This window comes from Pleurodeles waltl, chromosome 9 (genome assembly GCF_031143425.1).
Source record: "Pleurodeles waltl isolate 20211129_DDA chromosome 9, aPleWal1.hap1.20221129, whole genome shotgun sequence".
Taxonomy (NCBI): Eukaryota; Metazoa; Chordata; class Amphibia; order Caudata; family Salamandridae; genus Pleurodeles; species Pleurodeles waltl.
The window spans coordinates 1,080,739,549-1,080,756,359 of NC_090448.1; the positions used below are offsets into that span (position 1 = coordinate 1,080,739,549).

Genomic DNA, 16,811 nt, shown 5'->3' on the forward strand with positions numbered 1-16,811 from the left:
GTGAATAATTAAATTTTCTTCCTTCATAAGTTAAAGTATTCCTAGAGAGAGATTTAATATACGTTATTCACAGTGTCACCCGGAATTCTCAGATTCTGCATTTCTGATTCCACACAACCTCCTTGAGCAAGCCCTGACTTGTCAACACTGTTAGCCTGAGACTGTGAAGTCTTAAAAGGAAGAACTTTGACATTCATTTGGAGTGCAGCATTTGGTGATCTGGAAATGAGTGATAAATTACATTAACTCTTACAGTTGATGCCCACTTACTGCTGACTGGGCTGGAAGCCCAAGAAAAGGCTGTGCACATGGCAACTGGGGCTCTCACGGAGATTGTAACAACAGTGGAGGTTAATCCTTGTTGTATAGCATGATGACCTATCAACAGAAAAGCATTTTTGGTAAAAAAAAACTCAGTGTGTTAAAGCAAGTATGGCGGCAAGAGATCACAGTAAACCACATTGTGCCCCACATCGTATTAAGAGGACTTACCTTGCACTCTGCCTGATATAGTAAAAAAATATATCATGGATATAAGGTAGGCTCTGTGCCACCTATACTGTGTTTAGTGGATCTAGGCATTGCCATCACCAGCACATTGGATATAATCATCATAATCCATTCTTTGCATGACAATTTCTACCCAATATCTTGTTCCCATTTAATTTGAAAATAGATTGTAGGCAGTACTGACAAAGTGCCCCGTATGGTGATGTTATTCTCCCTTCACTCACAGGGAGCAGAGTTCAAAGAGGGTACTGGATTCAGGCAGTGTCTCAGGAAATCACCCCCAGGTGAACTGGGCTTCACAAGACAGCATGCCATACACCAGGAAATGACCTGCTCGGACACCAAACTTAGTTTTAGCTTCATCAAAGGTTAGGAACTAATCCCCATTTATAGGGGGACCGCTTCCTGGAGCCCCTCTGAATCCCATTCTGTAATGCTTGTGTCTTTGCACAACTCACAGAACAGGGGTAGACCTAATAATTCTGCTTCACTAGAGAACATAACACTGTTCATCATTTAGTGGACCACTCTGTACTAATCCAAAGACTTTGGAGACATTAAGGCCCTCATTACAACCTTGGCGGGTGGCGGAGGCCGCCCACCAACGCTGGACCGCCGAGCGGTCGCCTATGTGGCCGCAAACCACAATACAACATCCCCACTGGGCTGGCGGGCCGAAACAGAGTTTCCGCCCGCCGGCCCAGCGGGGGTGTCGGCTGTAACATTGCAGCCGGCTCCTGATGGAGCCGGCGGTGTTGCGGCCGTGCGACGGGCACAGCTGCACCCGTCGCGCTTTTCACTGTCTGCTGTGCAGGGTGGGGCTGTGCCTGGGGGCCCCTGCACTGCCCATGCCAAGTGGCGGGATGGGGAGTCATAATCCCCAGGGCAGGGCTGCATGCAGCCCTGCCCTGGTGGATTCTAACCGCCAGGACAACGATTGGGGGTAAACCGCCAGTCCCGGCGGTGTGACCGCGGCGCTACCGCCACGGTCATAATATAGCGATTTGTATCGCCAGCCTGTTGGCGGTACAATCGCCAAAACAACAAGGGTTGTAATGAGGGCCTAAGTATGTAACTCTAGTGCCAACCCTAATACAGGACATGAACTGAGTTCTCACAGGTGCACTGATATTATATATAATAGGAAGGATCAATCTATATTTGGCCTCTCGTCTAGCCACTGCACCAAGTGCTGCAGCTCGGAAGATCGATAATATCATTTGAATTCTGGAAGTCAGAATAACCTCCTTCAGTTCATATGGAAATTTTGAATTTGAGGTGGTTAACTTTATTCATGGACACGATGTGGGCCATATTAAGAATGTCAGCACATGTTCTATCTCTATGAAACATTTGTTCGGAATTAGGCACATCACACCTTGAAAGACCTAAGCACCTGAGGGTGAAACACCATTTTGATCAAAGCAACCCTTTCAATCAAGGGATGCGGCAGTAAGTTCCAGAAGGAGATAGAGCACTTCACCTCCACCAGGACTCTTCCAACATTATGAGATCCTTCAGTGCATGAGCAACATAAATCCCGAGACACTTCAGGGCTCTGGGCTGTCAAGTCATGCCCAGTTTTGACAGGTCGTTAGCTGCACCTCTGGGCAGCGCCCTCAAGGGTAACAGTCATAATTTTGACCACTTAGAGTTTAGACCAGTTGCTTCTCTTTATTCTGCCAGTATTTGTAGTCAAATTAGGATAGATCTTTCAGGGTCACTTAGGTAAACCAATGTGTCATCCATGTATGATACTAAATAAATCATATACCCCATTTGTATTCCCCAATCAAACATTTTCCCCCTGAATACTCCTGACACCGGCTCTATAGCCAAACCAAAGAGGAGCTGCGACAGTGGGCACCCCTGCCTAGTACTAATATCTTGCTCTTATCTCCGTCACCACTTTTCCTGTCCGCACTCTTTCACTCATGTGCAAGCATGGCAGCCTCTTCCAACTCATAAAACTCGGGCCAAGAGCATCAAAAGCTTTTGCAATGTTGAGGGTACCATAAAGTAGTCCCCCTTCGCATCTCTAGAGAGAGCTGGACATGAGCAGGTCTGTATATATTTCACTGTCCTCCAAAGGGGGACAAAACCCACACTGATCTTTGTGTATCAATGTAGAAGTTGCTTTCATTAGTCTCCCTATTAAAGCTTTCTTGAAAAGTCCATTAATCTTGGACAAGAATATACTAGATTTATAATCTACGAGGTCCTTGTTGGGCTTTGGTGCCATCACAGCCGGTCAGTCTGTAACTGGCAACTGTCCCATCTCCAGAACACCATCACACACCTGCAGAGGTGGGCATCAGGCTGTCCATATTCAGGGTCTTAGTTAACTGCATGTTTTTTAAGTGTGCTCCCTAATTTTCCCCTGGTGAGTGGAATAGATTTTTCTTCTCTCAGTTAAATGTCAATGGTGGCAACTCAGCTCTAATTGGAAATGCGCCTGTCAAGCTTTGGCTTACCATCCAGACCAGAGGGAGATGGAGTGCGGCCTCGGTTTTTGCAGGTCCAACTCTGGCTGAGGTAGGGGCGACCCTTTCCAGTAGCCACGGTGCTGTTGACAGTATACACCAATACAGTCCGTGCCCTCCAGAAGGAGTCCCTGAGGAAAAACCCAGAAGGGGAAAAAACCTCCAGAAGGGAACTCTCTGGAAGAAAGGAAGACACAAGGAAAAATCAGAATCTTGAATCAGGCCGAGCACAGGGAAACAAGAGAAAAAACTGGATATCAGCAAGAAAACCAGCAGGAGCGTAATCACCACAGAGCAGTGTGTTGCAACGCAATGAGAAAAGAAAGAATGCCACAGGAAGAAGGGAACAGGTGCATGCAGGGAACCAGAGAAGAGAAAGGTATGATGGGATAGCCGTAAGAAGGCTTCCTACAAGAAGAGAAGAAGAAAGAAAAAAGAAAGGCCAAGAAGAAACCCCAGGTGAAAGTGAGAGGCCAAGGAGGGGGGCGCCCGAGGGCCTCATCTATCTTCCCCATGCCGTGAAAAATGTGCGGTGAAAACAGAAGCCCAATTCCGGGCTCCCATCCCCGCCGCAGTGGCAAGGACGATGCGAGGCTGGAAAAAGGGGGAGCGAAAGGCCCCCTGGTGTGCGAAATGGACCACGGCCCGCCACGATCTGACCCGACCCGACTGCGCCACCGGGACACGCAGTGCAACAGTAGGTCCCCCCCGAGGCCCCAAGTTTGTGAGGAAAAAGGTGGAAAAAACCATGAACCAAGAGAGGGGCATGCACCGAAGTGGCATCTTCCCAGGAGCATTCACTCATAGGATAGCCCTTCCAATGGATGAGATATTGAAGGCGTCCACGGAAATACTGGGAGTTACAAATCTCCTGGACCTCATATTCCGACACGTTGTCAACCAATTGAGGAGGAGGACAGGAGAATTGTCTGTGAAAAGGATCAGGTATATATGGTTTAAGTGGAGAAACATGGAATACTGGGTGTATTCCCCAAATCCAGGGCAGACGGAGACGGACCGAAACAAGATTGATTTTTTGAAGAACCAGAAAAGGACCATAGTACCGGGGTCTAAACTTATTTTGGTTTAACCGTAAAGGTAAAAACTTGGAGGAAAGCCAGACCTTATCATTAATTTGATAAGACGGAGCCTAACAACGTCTCTTGTCCGCCATTCTTTTCATTTGTATCTTGGTGGCTTGAAGATTAGACTGTATGACAAGTTGTATGGTGCATAGTCAAACAAACGTTGTGATGGCAGGAAGTGTAACTGATTCTCTAAGCATACTAGGAAAGGCTTTAGGATGGTATCCATATGAACAAAAAAATGGGGAAGTCTTCGAAGCACTATGTAATGCATTATTATATGAAAATTCAGCAAGAGGTAAATACATGGACCAGTCATTTTGCGTAGCATTGCAAAAACTTTGTAAATACTGTTCAAGTCCTTGATTTAACCGTTCTGTTTGACCATTCGTCTGAGGATGAAAACCAGAAGAAAGAGCCACGTCGATCTTGAGGGTTTTACAGAATTGTCACCAAAATTGTGAGTTAAATTGAGGACCACGGTCTGCGAGGATGACTTGTGGGAGTCCCTGAAGTCAGAAGAGTTCTTGAATAAAGATTTGACTTAGTTCTTTGGCTGTGGGTAACTTTTTTAATGCGGTAATATGTGCCATCTTAGTGAATGAATCTACTATCACCATTATTACTCGATTCCCCATTGAGGGAGGTAGAGAACACATGAGTCTGTAGATACCGTGTGCCACGGACATGGTAGAACTGGTAAGGGACGGAGCAATCCCGCTGGTTTATTATGGGATGTCTTTGCTTGAGCACAGATAGGGCAAGAAGTCCCATAGCTTCCAGTATCAGCCTTAAGAGTAGGCCACCAAAAGGAGTGCAGAAGGAGATCTTGGGGGGTCTTGATTCTGCGATGACCTGCACTAGGGGAATCATGGCACATCCGTAAAGCTTCAGTTTGGACTGTTTTAGTTGGCAGGAACAAGGCTTTTTTATGAAAATAGTATTCCTTATCCTTACGTAATAATGAATGTAATTTATTAATTTCGGTTTCTCCTATATTGGAATACTTAGAGTGAACCTTGTCAAGAAAGGATTGCACAACTCCAATGATCTTATCAGGTTCAATTAGGTTTTGTGTGGTAGAATCACTACACTCCGGATAGCATCGTGATACAGCATCAGCCAGGATGTTTTGGGATCCAGGGATATATGTGATTATAATCCTGTTGGCTGAAGAAAAAAGGCCCATCGAGCTTGACGGCTATTGTGACATTGAAAGTTTCTTAGACACTGCAATTTCCGTTTATCAGTTCTAGCCTCAAAAGGTTCTTTAGATCCCATGAGAAATTGTCTCCATTTAGTACAAGCCATCTAAGGCGAGTAATTCCCCTTCTAACACGGAGTAATTACGTTCAGAGTCAGAAAGTATGTGTAAGAGGTAAAATACGGGATGTTCTAGCCCATCATCGTTTTGTCTTTTTAGCAGAGCAGCCCCTATGGCTCTTTCTGAGGCATCAGTGACTACAATGAATTGTTTGGTAGTATCTGGATGCCGTAAGTTAGGAGCTTGGGTGAAGGCATGTTTAAACGTTTGGAAGGCTGTTTCTGCTTCTTTGGTCCAATTAAAACCTTTCTGTAGATCTTCTTTTTTAAGGGTTTGAGTTATATGACTGGTCTGCAGGGCGAAATCGGCTATGAACTGACGATAGAAATTAGCCAGACATAAAAAACACTGGGTTTCTTTGATGGAAGATGGAGATGGCCAATCCAGAATGGCTTGAACCTTGTCTGAATCCATAGCAATTCCTACTTGGTTGATATGGTACCCCAAATATCTTACTTCACTCTTTTCTGGCTTGCAGAAAAGATGGTGTTGTCTAAGCCTTTTTAAGACTTGGAGCACATGTTTAGTGTGTTGTTCAGGATGAGTAGAGAAGATAAGTATATCATCTAAATAGACAACCACTGTTTGGTGTAAGAGATCAGAAAAAATGGCGTCCATAAATCTCTGAAATATAGAGGGAGCATTGGTAAGACCGAAAGGCATCACCCAATATTCAAAATGGCCAAAAGGGGTTCTGAAGGCTGCCTTTCATTCATCGCTCTGCATTATCCTTAAACGATGGTAGGCTCCCGTAAGATCTAATTTGGTAAATCTCTTGGCTCCTTGAACTGCTTCTAGAGGGGCAATGGGTAGCGATCTTTTATGGTAATTTTATTTAATCCTCGAAAGTCTATGCAGGGGGCGCAAGTCTTTCATCTTCTTGGGCACGAAAAAGAGGGGGGCCCCTGCGGGAGAAGAAGAAGGAGCAATCAGACCGCTCTGTATATTCTCTTCTAGGTATTCTTTGAGGATCTTCTTCTCAGGCTCAGTAAGATAATATAACCTCACAAAGGGGACTACTGCATTAGATCCTTTGTGAATGGCACAATCATATTCTCTATGAGGCGGAAGTATAGGTTTATAAGGTTTTTGAAAAACATCAGCATACTCCAGATAATGACTGGGTACTCCTTGAAGGAGGCTGATGGAACAGTTTATTTTATTTGACACCATTTTCTTTGGGGACCAATAAGTTCCAGCTGAATAACAATGTTGTTGGCAGAAGGGGGAGGATAGAGAGATGGTCCTGGTTTCCCAGTTGATGTAAGGGTTGTGCCGGGTGAGCCATTCATGCAGGGAACCAGAGAAGAGAAAGGTATGATGGGAAAGCCGTAAGATGGCTTCCCACAAGAAGAGAAGAAGAAAGAAAAGACAAAGACAAAGAAGAAACCCCAGGTAAGTGAGAGGCCGACGGGGGGTTGCCCGAGGGCCTCATCTATCTTCCCCATGCTGCGAAAAAAGCGCGGTGAGAACAGAAGCCCAATTCCGGGCTCCCGTCCCCGCCACAGTGGCAAGGACGATGCAAGGCCGGAAAAAGGGGGTGCGGCGGGTCACCTGGTGCGCGAAATGGACCGCGTCCACCGGCGCGACCTGACCCGACTGCGCCGCCAGGACGCGCGGCACAACAGCGCCACTCATTCATGGTCTGGCAGGGAGATCTACGAGTTCGGGTTTCATGGGTTTTGACCCAATACCTTTATTAATGGCTACTTGAGACGGTTTATATTGTTCAAATTTCACCCATTATTTGCAGGATTTCCTTTTGTAGGGACTCTAACATTAGCAACTAGGTCTGCATCTCCGCTGACTTATCACCCCTTCTGTATAGTCTCTGTTGTCAAGCGGTGTAATAGTATTCATCACGTTCATTATGCAGTTCGCCTAATCTGCATTTGTGTTCGTTAATGACAGAGGCCAACTATCTCGAAAGCAATGGAATGCCTTCTCTTCCAGCTAGCTATCCTCTGTTATCTACTGAGACCATACCACCCGCAGGCATACTCCTCTCACTACCACCTTCATTACCTCCCATTTGTTTACTCTGAAAGAGCCCATGCCCCAGAAACAATGCTTCAATTCATATGAGAGACTATGCCTGAATCCTACGGTAAGAGGGGCTTTCAATCTGAGTCGCAGAGTAGGAATTTGTGGTCTCACACCATAATCAGTATCAGTAAAGTATACTGGTGAATATCAGATAATATTCAACCACGGTATGTTGTTTCTGAGTACCTGTCAAATAACTCAGATTGCATAACCGAACGTAATCTAGTCTACTGTATGAACCATGCGGTGGTGAGTTAAAAAGAATTCACCTGATCTCTCAGGTGCTCTGCCCATCACGTCTACCATATCAAAACTTTGAACAAGTTTTGACAGCTGCAATAATAGATAACTCCTTAGGGACATCCTGTCAGTCGATCCAACATTATACAATTGTAATCACCTACCAACTATATAGATGTGCCTAATCATGGCCTCATCACATCCAACACATGAGGAAAAAGTAATATCAATTATATTTGGAGTGTACACACTTAGCAGATCCTTTGCCCTTGCTTCTAGGGTATAACATATCATTCACCTGAGATTATTTTAGCTAAGATCCACTAGGAGCCTAGTCTGCATTAGTTTAGTGTCCTATTTGTTCTGTTTCCGCCAAAGGATACCTGCCTTTGAGGTCACTGGGACCTCAGATGCCACTTAGAAGATGAGTTCACAGCAAAAGGACATCCTTATTGACTAAAATACCTCTCATTGCATGTGAAGTGAACTGCAATGTATTACCAAAATGCCACCCTGCGTGCACAGTCCTATACACATCTGTTTCCTTGGCTGTTAATATAACCTTGTTCAAGTCCTTGTACAATCTCCCATGCTTTCCTCTAGCCGGAATCTCAGAGGAACCAACCTGTCGGCCCGTGCCTCCTATAGAGAGCTGCAAAGGAGAGGAACAAACATCTGCTTGTTTTGCATTGCATCTGTCAATCAGGTCATAAGTCAACAGTGTAATTCAACCATCAAGCAAAGGAATTAACACCTCCCGTATCTGCTTGGCATCAGTCCAAATGTCTACAGCTCAGACTTTGACCAGTCCACACAAATACTTTGTTCTACGCAACAGCTCATGCCATAAAGTGATCTCACATGATACAACAAACACTTAAAGAGCGTGTGGCATAAGCTCCCTATTATTCAATGGCGGTCCCTTCAGGTCAGGGGCTTAAGGCTCAAAGGTAAAGTAGTACAGCAGTGTATGGGTGTCAGTTGGCATATCTATTGTCTTTAGGCCAATGCTAATGCATTTACAAAAGTTCATAGACATACCTAGAGAGTCACTGTGAAAGGGTACAGGTTGAAATCATCTCCAAAGACTTAATCTAACAACATAAATACACACTTCAAATACAAATTGGAATTTAAAAAAATTAAGATTTTAATTAAAGTGAATTTATGCATGTTATTTTGTCTTTTTGCCATGGTTTGTTCTTTCAATTAATGTGCTATGTTGTTTGCCATGGCACGAGCTGCATGAAGAATGCAGGTCTCTGTTTATTTAAAAAAAGAAACCATGATGGGTGTAGTAATTGAGAAAGGTCTTCTTCTAGCCCACCTCCCCTTTGTCAAAGAAATACTTACTGTATTAAAACATACTCTGGGTGCTTTGATGGTGGCTTGGCCTTGAAACTTCATCTTCACTTTCCTTTCATTCTAGTGGTAAGGAGGGCTGCAGATAATGGGGCAGCCGCAAAAGTGGTCTAAGAATGTGGAAGAACCGGCACAGCTCAGTAGCTGGATTAAAACCCTTTATTACCCGTGGCTCAGCCTGTAGACAAATATGGAGCACTGCACCCAATTTGCGTACACACTGTGAGTCAGTTCCACGGTACACGCTGCAGGGAGGCCCTGTATGGTATGGTAGCAAGAAGCTGCAACTGGAGCTCATAAATGAGGGTCTCAAGCCCTAACAAATACTAGAATATGAGTAAGGGAATACAATATAAAGTTGACTACACCAGGCCCAGGGTGAATTGCTAGGCAGCAAGAGTAGCTTAAGGGCTCCCAGCCATGCCAGTAGGAGCACATGGCAATTAGTTCTGAGAACTAGTCCCCTATCAGCACAGGGGTTCGGCCCCTGGAAGGTGAACAAGGATGGTGGTACTTCACTGTTGAAGCAAAGGATATAGCCTTGTCTAGCGCTCAATATATTTTTGCAGACACCTTTTACAATGGTAAAGGGGAAACTAAACAAACCATATGTATGAAGTAGAGCAAAACAGAAAGGTCAGACTAAAAGGGCTGCTGTAAAATACACAAAGAAAACAAAAGCAGATGCTAGGGGATATTTTCAACTCTTGAACTTCTACATCCAAACCCAAACGCTAGGACAGTGACCAAGAGGATGCAGATGTGGCAGGACTAATGAAAGAAAAAAACATCCGGCTTCCCTAAAAGCGAGTAAGAATATTTTAGCAATAGTAGCCTTACTCAAAGCGGGTGGATCATGACCCCAGGAAGACAAAAGTAGAGTTGAAACAGGATCTGGCTCAATCAAAGACTGGTCAAGGTGTCAACATTTGGGCACAACATGCAGAGGTCCTGCAATGTGCAGTGAACTGTATAATGGAACTTTGAGAGTAGGTAAATAAATTGGGGAATCAGTGTAGAACCTCACACACTGCAATCATTGTGTTTCCCTAGATAATGAAGAGGAGGACCTCAAAGATGCTGTTGGAAGTTTTCTCACATAGTATATTACTACTTTCCAAGCGCTAAAACAAGTCTAATAGAAAGGGCATTTAGAATAAAAGATATCAAGCAAACTGAGATTTTGAAAAGCTCAAACGGAATACAGTCCTGGGGCATATAAACAGTTTCTGAATGGATATAGCAGTGAGCAGTGCTTGTTGCTAGCTGTAATGAAGACAGCGAGATTTCAGGTTAGGTATTACAAAAGGGCAGTTGAATTTAGGTCAGGTCAATTTACCCTATGTGGATTTCTACTATCTTTCTCTCTGAATTTATAGACACAGAGTGTGTATTTCATGTTTGTTTTTCTCTGCAGAAAACTTAAATATCAAGACAAAGGTTTGTGTTTTCATCATTTAAAATTATCCTACATCTATGCATTGGGAAAAAAAAGTGAAAACTATGAAAATGCATTGTTTTTGCTGAAGGGTACCTTCTTACCTTCTGAATGAGCTCTCCTTCTATTACGACTGTTGTCTGCCATGGCCAGGTCATTGAAGTCACAAAATCCCCAGGGACATAGTCACAGTGCATACTTTCCTGCACAACGCCCACTCCACCACCATCAACAGGTTCACCAAGTTGCCAAGGCTGCATGTATTCAGCGCCAGTGTCTTCATTCATACGGCAACGCTAAAAGAAAAAGCTTGCATTAGGCAGGGATGTGGAAATCCTATTGCCCGACGCCTGGGCCATATTGTTTGGGGTCAAGAACAACAAGTATTCATGTTTATTTTGTCCTTGAGACAAGTTGGCCCAAACCCCTGCAGCACAAACCCTTTGGCTGCCAGTTTACAAATAAGGTAACTGGCTGCAGTGGAGGTAATATTTGTGTCCATATGTTAATGCTGTTCAAACTTGTATTTATGGCTCATTAATGAAAAGCCTTCATTATTAGAGTGAGCGTTGTAAATAAGTGTTCTAAGGTCACACTGCACTACTGACAGTGGTTCCAGCAAAAACATTAAAAAATGTACACGTTTGAAAAGTTTAACAATATGAGGCTAAGTATAATGCTCCCCGAATGCTCTCTGATTAGATGCAAATGTTTGCAGAAGCGTGTAAGCAAGAGTGATGATCCTTTGGTTTCAAAATAAAATGCTCAGAAAAAATACAATTAGAAAAAAAAAAAAAAACTTTGCTACAATGAAATTTTAGGTGCAATTTCTTTGAAGCGTCATTTAGTAAAAGTGTTGATGCATGCTAGTATTTCAAAAAGATATTCTTAAAGGAAAATCAGGGTAACCATTTTAAACAAGACTATAGAAAGCATGAAAATAAACAAGCACTGGCAAAGTCAACCAATCCAACTTATTTTGAGTCTTTTGGTTTCGTCACTGCGTGTCTTGTTTTGACATGGCTTTTGTAACACTTTATCATTGTGGGAGCTGCCAAGCCCTCACCATTGTAACAAACACTGGCAAAAAGAAAAGAAAAAAGCACGCATTGCCACCAGTGGGGTGACAAAGGCCCTGCAGCGCATCTCCAGGGGGCCGGCTCAGCACAGCACCTGCACTGAGTGAGTGTGGAAGGAGGGGGGGGAGAGGATGTACTCTCCATCAGTCTTAACTCCCTCTGTCTCCTTGGAAAATAGAGACATATGTTGTCACAATTTAAGTATGCTACAACAGGTTTCCACAATCTACTTAATTTGTGTGGTGTGTCTTTCTTCTAATCGTATGCTAGCTTCTCATGCGCCAAGAGTGTTCATAGCTTCAGAATGCACATGGCATTTGCTGGAGAGATTTCCTAGCCCAACAGTGAAAGGATTGCTTATTTAGTTACCAGGAGTAGCTGAAATATCATTCTCCCTTAATTCGAGTGTCGCTTGGATGATCAGCTTAGGGCACCTAAATATGTCTCTACATATCATTTGCATGATAAGACCTCATTCCAAAACTGTGTGAGTTTTGGGCAAGTCTATAGTATATGTAATTTCCTTCTTGCCTCACCACATTGTCTCCAGCAATTGCCAGACTTGGTCCTGTTTATTTTACATAACCGTTCAGGTAACCACTGGGCATTTTCTAATTTGACCCCGTTAGATGCATTTTATTGGCAAAAAGGCCATCCCATGATGTTAAAACAACCCATGTGTAGCTCCAACGCATGTCATTATAATATACATATAAAGAGATCCTGATCCAGCTCTGACCTGTCCCACCCAAGCCTCCTTCCTGAGTGCCATCTGCATACACTTGGTACACCACCATGAAATTTCTCACAACTTCAGCCTGTGGCTGGACACAGACATTAAATAGGTGATTTGAAAGTGCCGACTCCTGCGGAGCAGCATGTCCACCAGCTTTAGGAGAGATGGGCACATTTCCGACTGCTGTGTCATGCTGCAGTGAAAGATTTTTATTCAAAACAAGCCTCAGCACAAACAATGTGTCTAGCTTTGTAGGGGAATTAAGGAGCTAGCTACTTGTGGTCAATGATGGTGACTGTCATCAAGAATTCTGAGGAATTTAGGACTCCCTATTGGCTTTGTCTAATGTGGCTAGGACGTGCTGCTTGAAGATTACTTAAGCAGAGTAAGAAGATCAAGGAGAGGCTGAAGCACAACTGGCAGATATCCTGGAGGTTTCCTACTATTGAGGAATTTTAAGGCTGTTTCACCACTTCTTCCTCCATGATTTTGGATAAGCTAGATAGATGGCCCTGGATTTTGGGTTCTTAGAATGGTCTTGTTGAGCATCACTGTGGGATCTAAGTTTTGTTTCATTTTTGGCAGTCTGTCTTCAGAAAAGTATTTATTTAAATTAATAATGGTGTTTTTATGACACCAACATACTTCCTTGTGATAACGTTAGAGTGGCATTACATATCAACAATAAAGGGCAAGAAATATACTGATAGTGTTGGGAATAGTCAACATTAGTTAGTAAGAGTGGGTTGCCCATTTTTTAAATCCTTACTCATGAGTCCATGGTACTGATCTGGTCCCAACTGACCTTGAAGATGCACTCAATTTTAACTGGGCTTCCACTCCGATAGTGTTCTCTCTAGAAGAGATTGCCCTTGTGATCAAATAATTGAAACAAGGAAAGGCACCGGGATTAGTTAAGATCCCCACTGACCTCTCCAAAGCAGACAGCAATATCTGGGCTCCCTACGTTAACACCATCGCAAATGCAGTTACAGTAGGGGTAAAAATATTGCCCACATAGAGGAGGCAGAGATTACCCTGTTTTCAAGAAGGGTAGTCCTGGCATTTCCTCCACCTACAGCCCACTTAGCCTTTTGGATAATCACTAAAAGGCTTTTTGCAAGCAAATCCTTGAGCAATTACTGGAGTGGATTAACGACAACCATACTTTGTCTAATTTGCAAGCATGCTTTAGATCTAAAACTAGCTCAATTGAAAAGGTCTTCCATTTGTTCTCTCCTGGTCAAGTGGAAAACAGTTGACATTAGTGGGGGGTCTCCTTTTTGTGGCCTTTGTCGATCTCTGCATTGCTTTTGACCTCTTACCGAGGAAGAAGTAATGGGAGGTCTTAAATGAGGCAGATATCCTGTGTGATTTGTTTAAGATCATTGTACTCCTCCATGAGGGGAATTTCGCTAGAGTCCAATATGGCACAAAGAGAGAGCTTACTAAGCCAATTCGCATTGATAAGGGTGTTCGCCAGGGGTGTATCCTGGCCCCCACCCTTTTCCTTCTCCATTTCAACAACTGTGTGTGGTGCCTGACCAATTGTGTTAATGACTCCTCTACTCTTGCAGGACAGAAAGTTCTGTCTCTCTTCTTCACTGATGACACCCTCTTATTAACATAGACAAAGGCAACTACAGTTTGTTCTGTACAGAGTAAGGTCTCAAAGTTAATGTTTCCAAGACCAAACTGATGATCTATTCTAGGAAGAAGAGGGTAAATGGTATTGTAAAATTTGGACGTGAAGTACTGGAGAAGGTCAGAGAACTTGATTATCTACGGATCCATCTGGCTTACTCCGGCTCCTGGGTACTGAGGTACTGATAAAAGCTCACATAAGGTAACCTATAGGACAGGGGCAATCCTTTGATTTGCAAAGAGTGCTTCTTGGTTTCCAATCCTCCCTCAAATGGAAATCTACAAGATGCAAGTGGGGCTGAATTATGGGACCACTATAATTTGGGTATCCTTGGGAACCAAAGAAAAGAATCTTATTAGAGCCCTCACTGCGGTAGGGAGAGGAACCCACCTGCTGCCATTATCATTTGACCTTGATGTCAACACCTATCACTCACGTGGTGGCCTTGAGACCATTGCTTCACTGGGTGCATATTGGGGCTATTAGTGATCTGCATTGATATCATCAGACTCCAAACTTCCAATAAGATTAAGGGGCTAAATTACATGAATAAAGCATGGTGGAGCTAAATCGGCTCAAATGATCAAAACAGGATAGTGGGAGAAGATTGCTGCACAAAATGAACAGTCCAAATATGGGGGTAAGCTCACTAGATGTTTCTTAATGCATAACTCTGTGCCAAAGGAAGAGGAGTTCCTTGATTACATTTGTTCAGTGTGCACACACTCATTGTTCCTGAAATTTAGATATGGCATTTTACTAACTGCTGCACGTACTGGAACATGGGATTCCAGTAATGCTGGGCAGTCGCACTGTAGCTTCTGTATTTCTTTCCAGGAAACAGAGGAACATTTGTTGTCCTTTTGCCTCAAATATACCAGCCCTAGACATGCCGGTGTCTATGCTTGAGAAGCCGCACTCATGCACTTAGAATTTGTAAGAGTGATTTCTCGTCTGTAGTAGTGGTGGCGGTCCCTAAATTTCCTTACAGGCGTGATCTGCTAGACAAAAACTGATAGCAAAACCTATAGTGAACTGATGTCTGGGGAACATTTCTTGATCTTTGTTTCAATAATTTTAGCTTTTTTATCCATGAATGTATTTTATTTTATATGTTTAAACTGTAATTAATCATAGGCCCTCATAATGACATTGGTGGTAAAAACCACCTACTGCCACGGCGACGGCCATCAAAAGACCGTCGCCACAGCTACCATCCGTCCGCCATATTATGACCACAGCCGGATTTCCGCCACAAGAAGGGTGGAAATCTGGCTGTGGCCATATTGGTAAATGGTGTTAAGGTGGCGCTGCTACCACCAGCAGCGCCACACCAGTAGACTGCTGGCAGCCGTATTATTACAAATCATACGGCCTGGTGGTGTGCTGCTGGCAGTAGCAGTGCCCCGTCCCTTCTCCTGCCGGAAGACCCCTGGATCCAGGTAAGTCGGGTCTCTGACAGGGGAGGGGCATGGAGGGTGTTGTGTGTGTGTGTGGGTGTGTGTGCATGTATGTGTGAGTGTGTGCGTGAATGCGAGTGTGTGTTTAGTGTTGTTTGCGTGCGTGTATAAATGTGTGTGAGTGCATGTTTGTATGGAAATTGGAATGAGTGTCTGCATGTATGTATTGATGTGTGCGCGGATGTGTGTGTGAATGGATGAATGCATGCGTGTATGTATGTATGAATGAGTGTGTGTGAATGGGAGGGGTGTGGATCTGGAGGGGGGACTGTTTGGAGGAGTATGGGGGGCCTCCTATCAGTGACAGGGAAGGAATTCCCTGTCACTTATAGGGCCTACTGCCATGGTTTTCGTGGTGTTACCAATGCCATGAAAACCATGGAGGTAGGCAGGGGCATAATACCGCCGGCGGCACAATGGCGGCCGCCGGGCTGGAGATGGTTATCTCCAGCCTGGCGGCTGCTACCACCATGGTGGTCAGAGCGGTACATTGGCGGGTTGGCTTCAGCCAAAAGCCAACCCGCCGATGTCATAATATGGTGGTAAGTACCGCCAGCCTGTTGGCAGTACTACTGCCACATTAGCGCTGACCGCCGGGGTCATAATGACCCCCATAGTCTTTTATGATATATTTATGCTTGCTGTTTTGCACTTTTTTGATGATGAAATTGTATCTTCGATCGATCAATAAACTAAATACTAGCTTGTAAAACCCATAACACAATTCAGTTTCTCTCTTCAGTTGCTGTAGCAAGCTATTTAGTATTGGAGGGTGGGCTATCATCAGTGCCTTGAAAGTTAGAAGCATTAAGAGCCCAGACACGATAGCGTTACAAATTCATAGTAATTCAACATTTCAGTTCAGCCACATACTTTCATTATTAGTATTTTTTTCAGCCCTTCCTTGAAAAGGCGATAATTTGATGGTACTCTGGATGATTGAGTCTGTGCAAAAGTAGACATACCTAGGTGGTATTGAACTTAAGCTGGGGTCCTTGTATAGAAGACATGCGATATAAAGGTTTTATTGTCACCAGAGCAATTAAATGATGTGAACCAAAATATGGCAGGGGTGTGATTAGTAGAATCTTAACGGCAGTCAAAACAAAAATGGTTCTCGCTTTTATCTACAGTTTAAGGCCATGGAAGTCATTTAGGGGTCGCCACGGGTCGCAACTGCGACCCCTGCCTTGCCCCTTGCGGCCCCTGGCACTGCCTTTAAGGACCCCTAGCCACAGCGGTGGCAAAATCAGTACCAGGAGCACAGGGGCAGCTCGTCCTTGCAGACGTCCATTTGGAGCGCCATTTTCCTTGTTCTCTATCAGTGTTTAATTGAACTAATAGTGAGCAATATATAATTCACTATTAGTATAATAAAGAATGAAGTATAATAAAGAATGAAG

The 16,811-nt window shown here is 44.0% G+C and overlaps 1 protein-coding gene across 7 annotated transcripts in view; it reads right to left on the reverse strand.

The window, feature by feature from the left end:
* The window catches only part of PTGR2 (prostaglandin reductase 2), a 249,852-nt gene that overhangs the window by 138,503 nt on the left and 94,538 nt on the right, over positions 1–16,811 (reverse strand). For all 7 annotated transcript variants that reach the window (XM_069208743.1, XM_069208741.1, XM_069208737.1 and 4 more), the window contains one exon: positions 10,593–10,784. In XM_069208743.1, the coding sequence (XP_069064844.1) occupies positions 10,593–10,784 (192 nt within the window). The remainder of the gene's footprint in view (positions 1–10,592; positions 10,785–16,811) is intronic.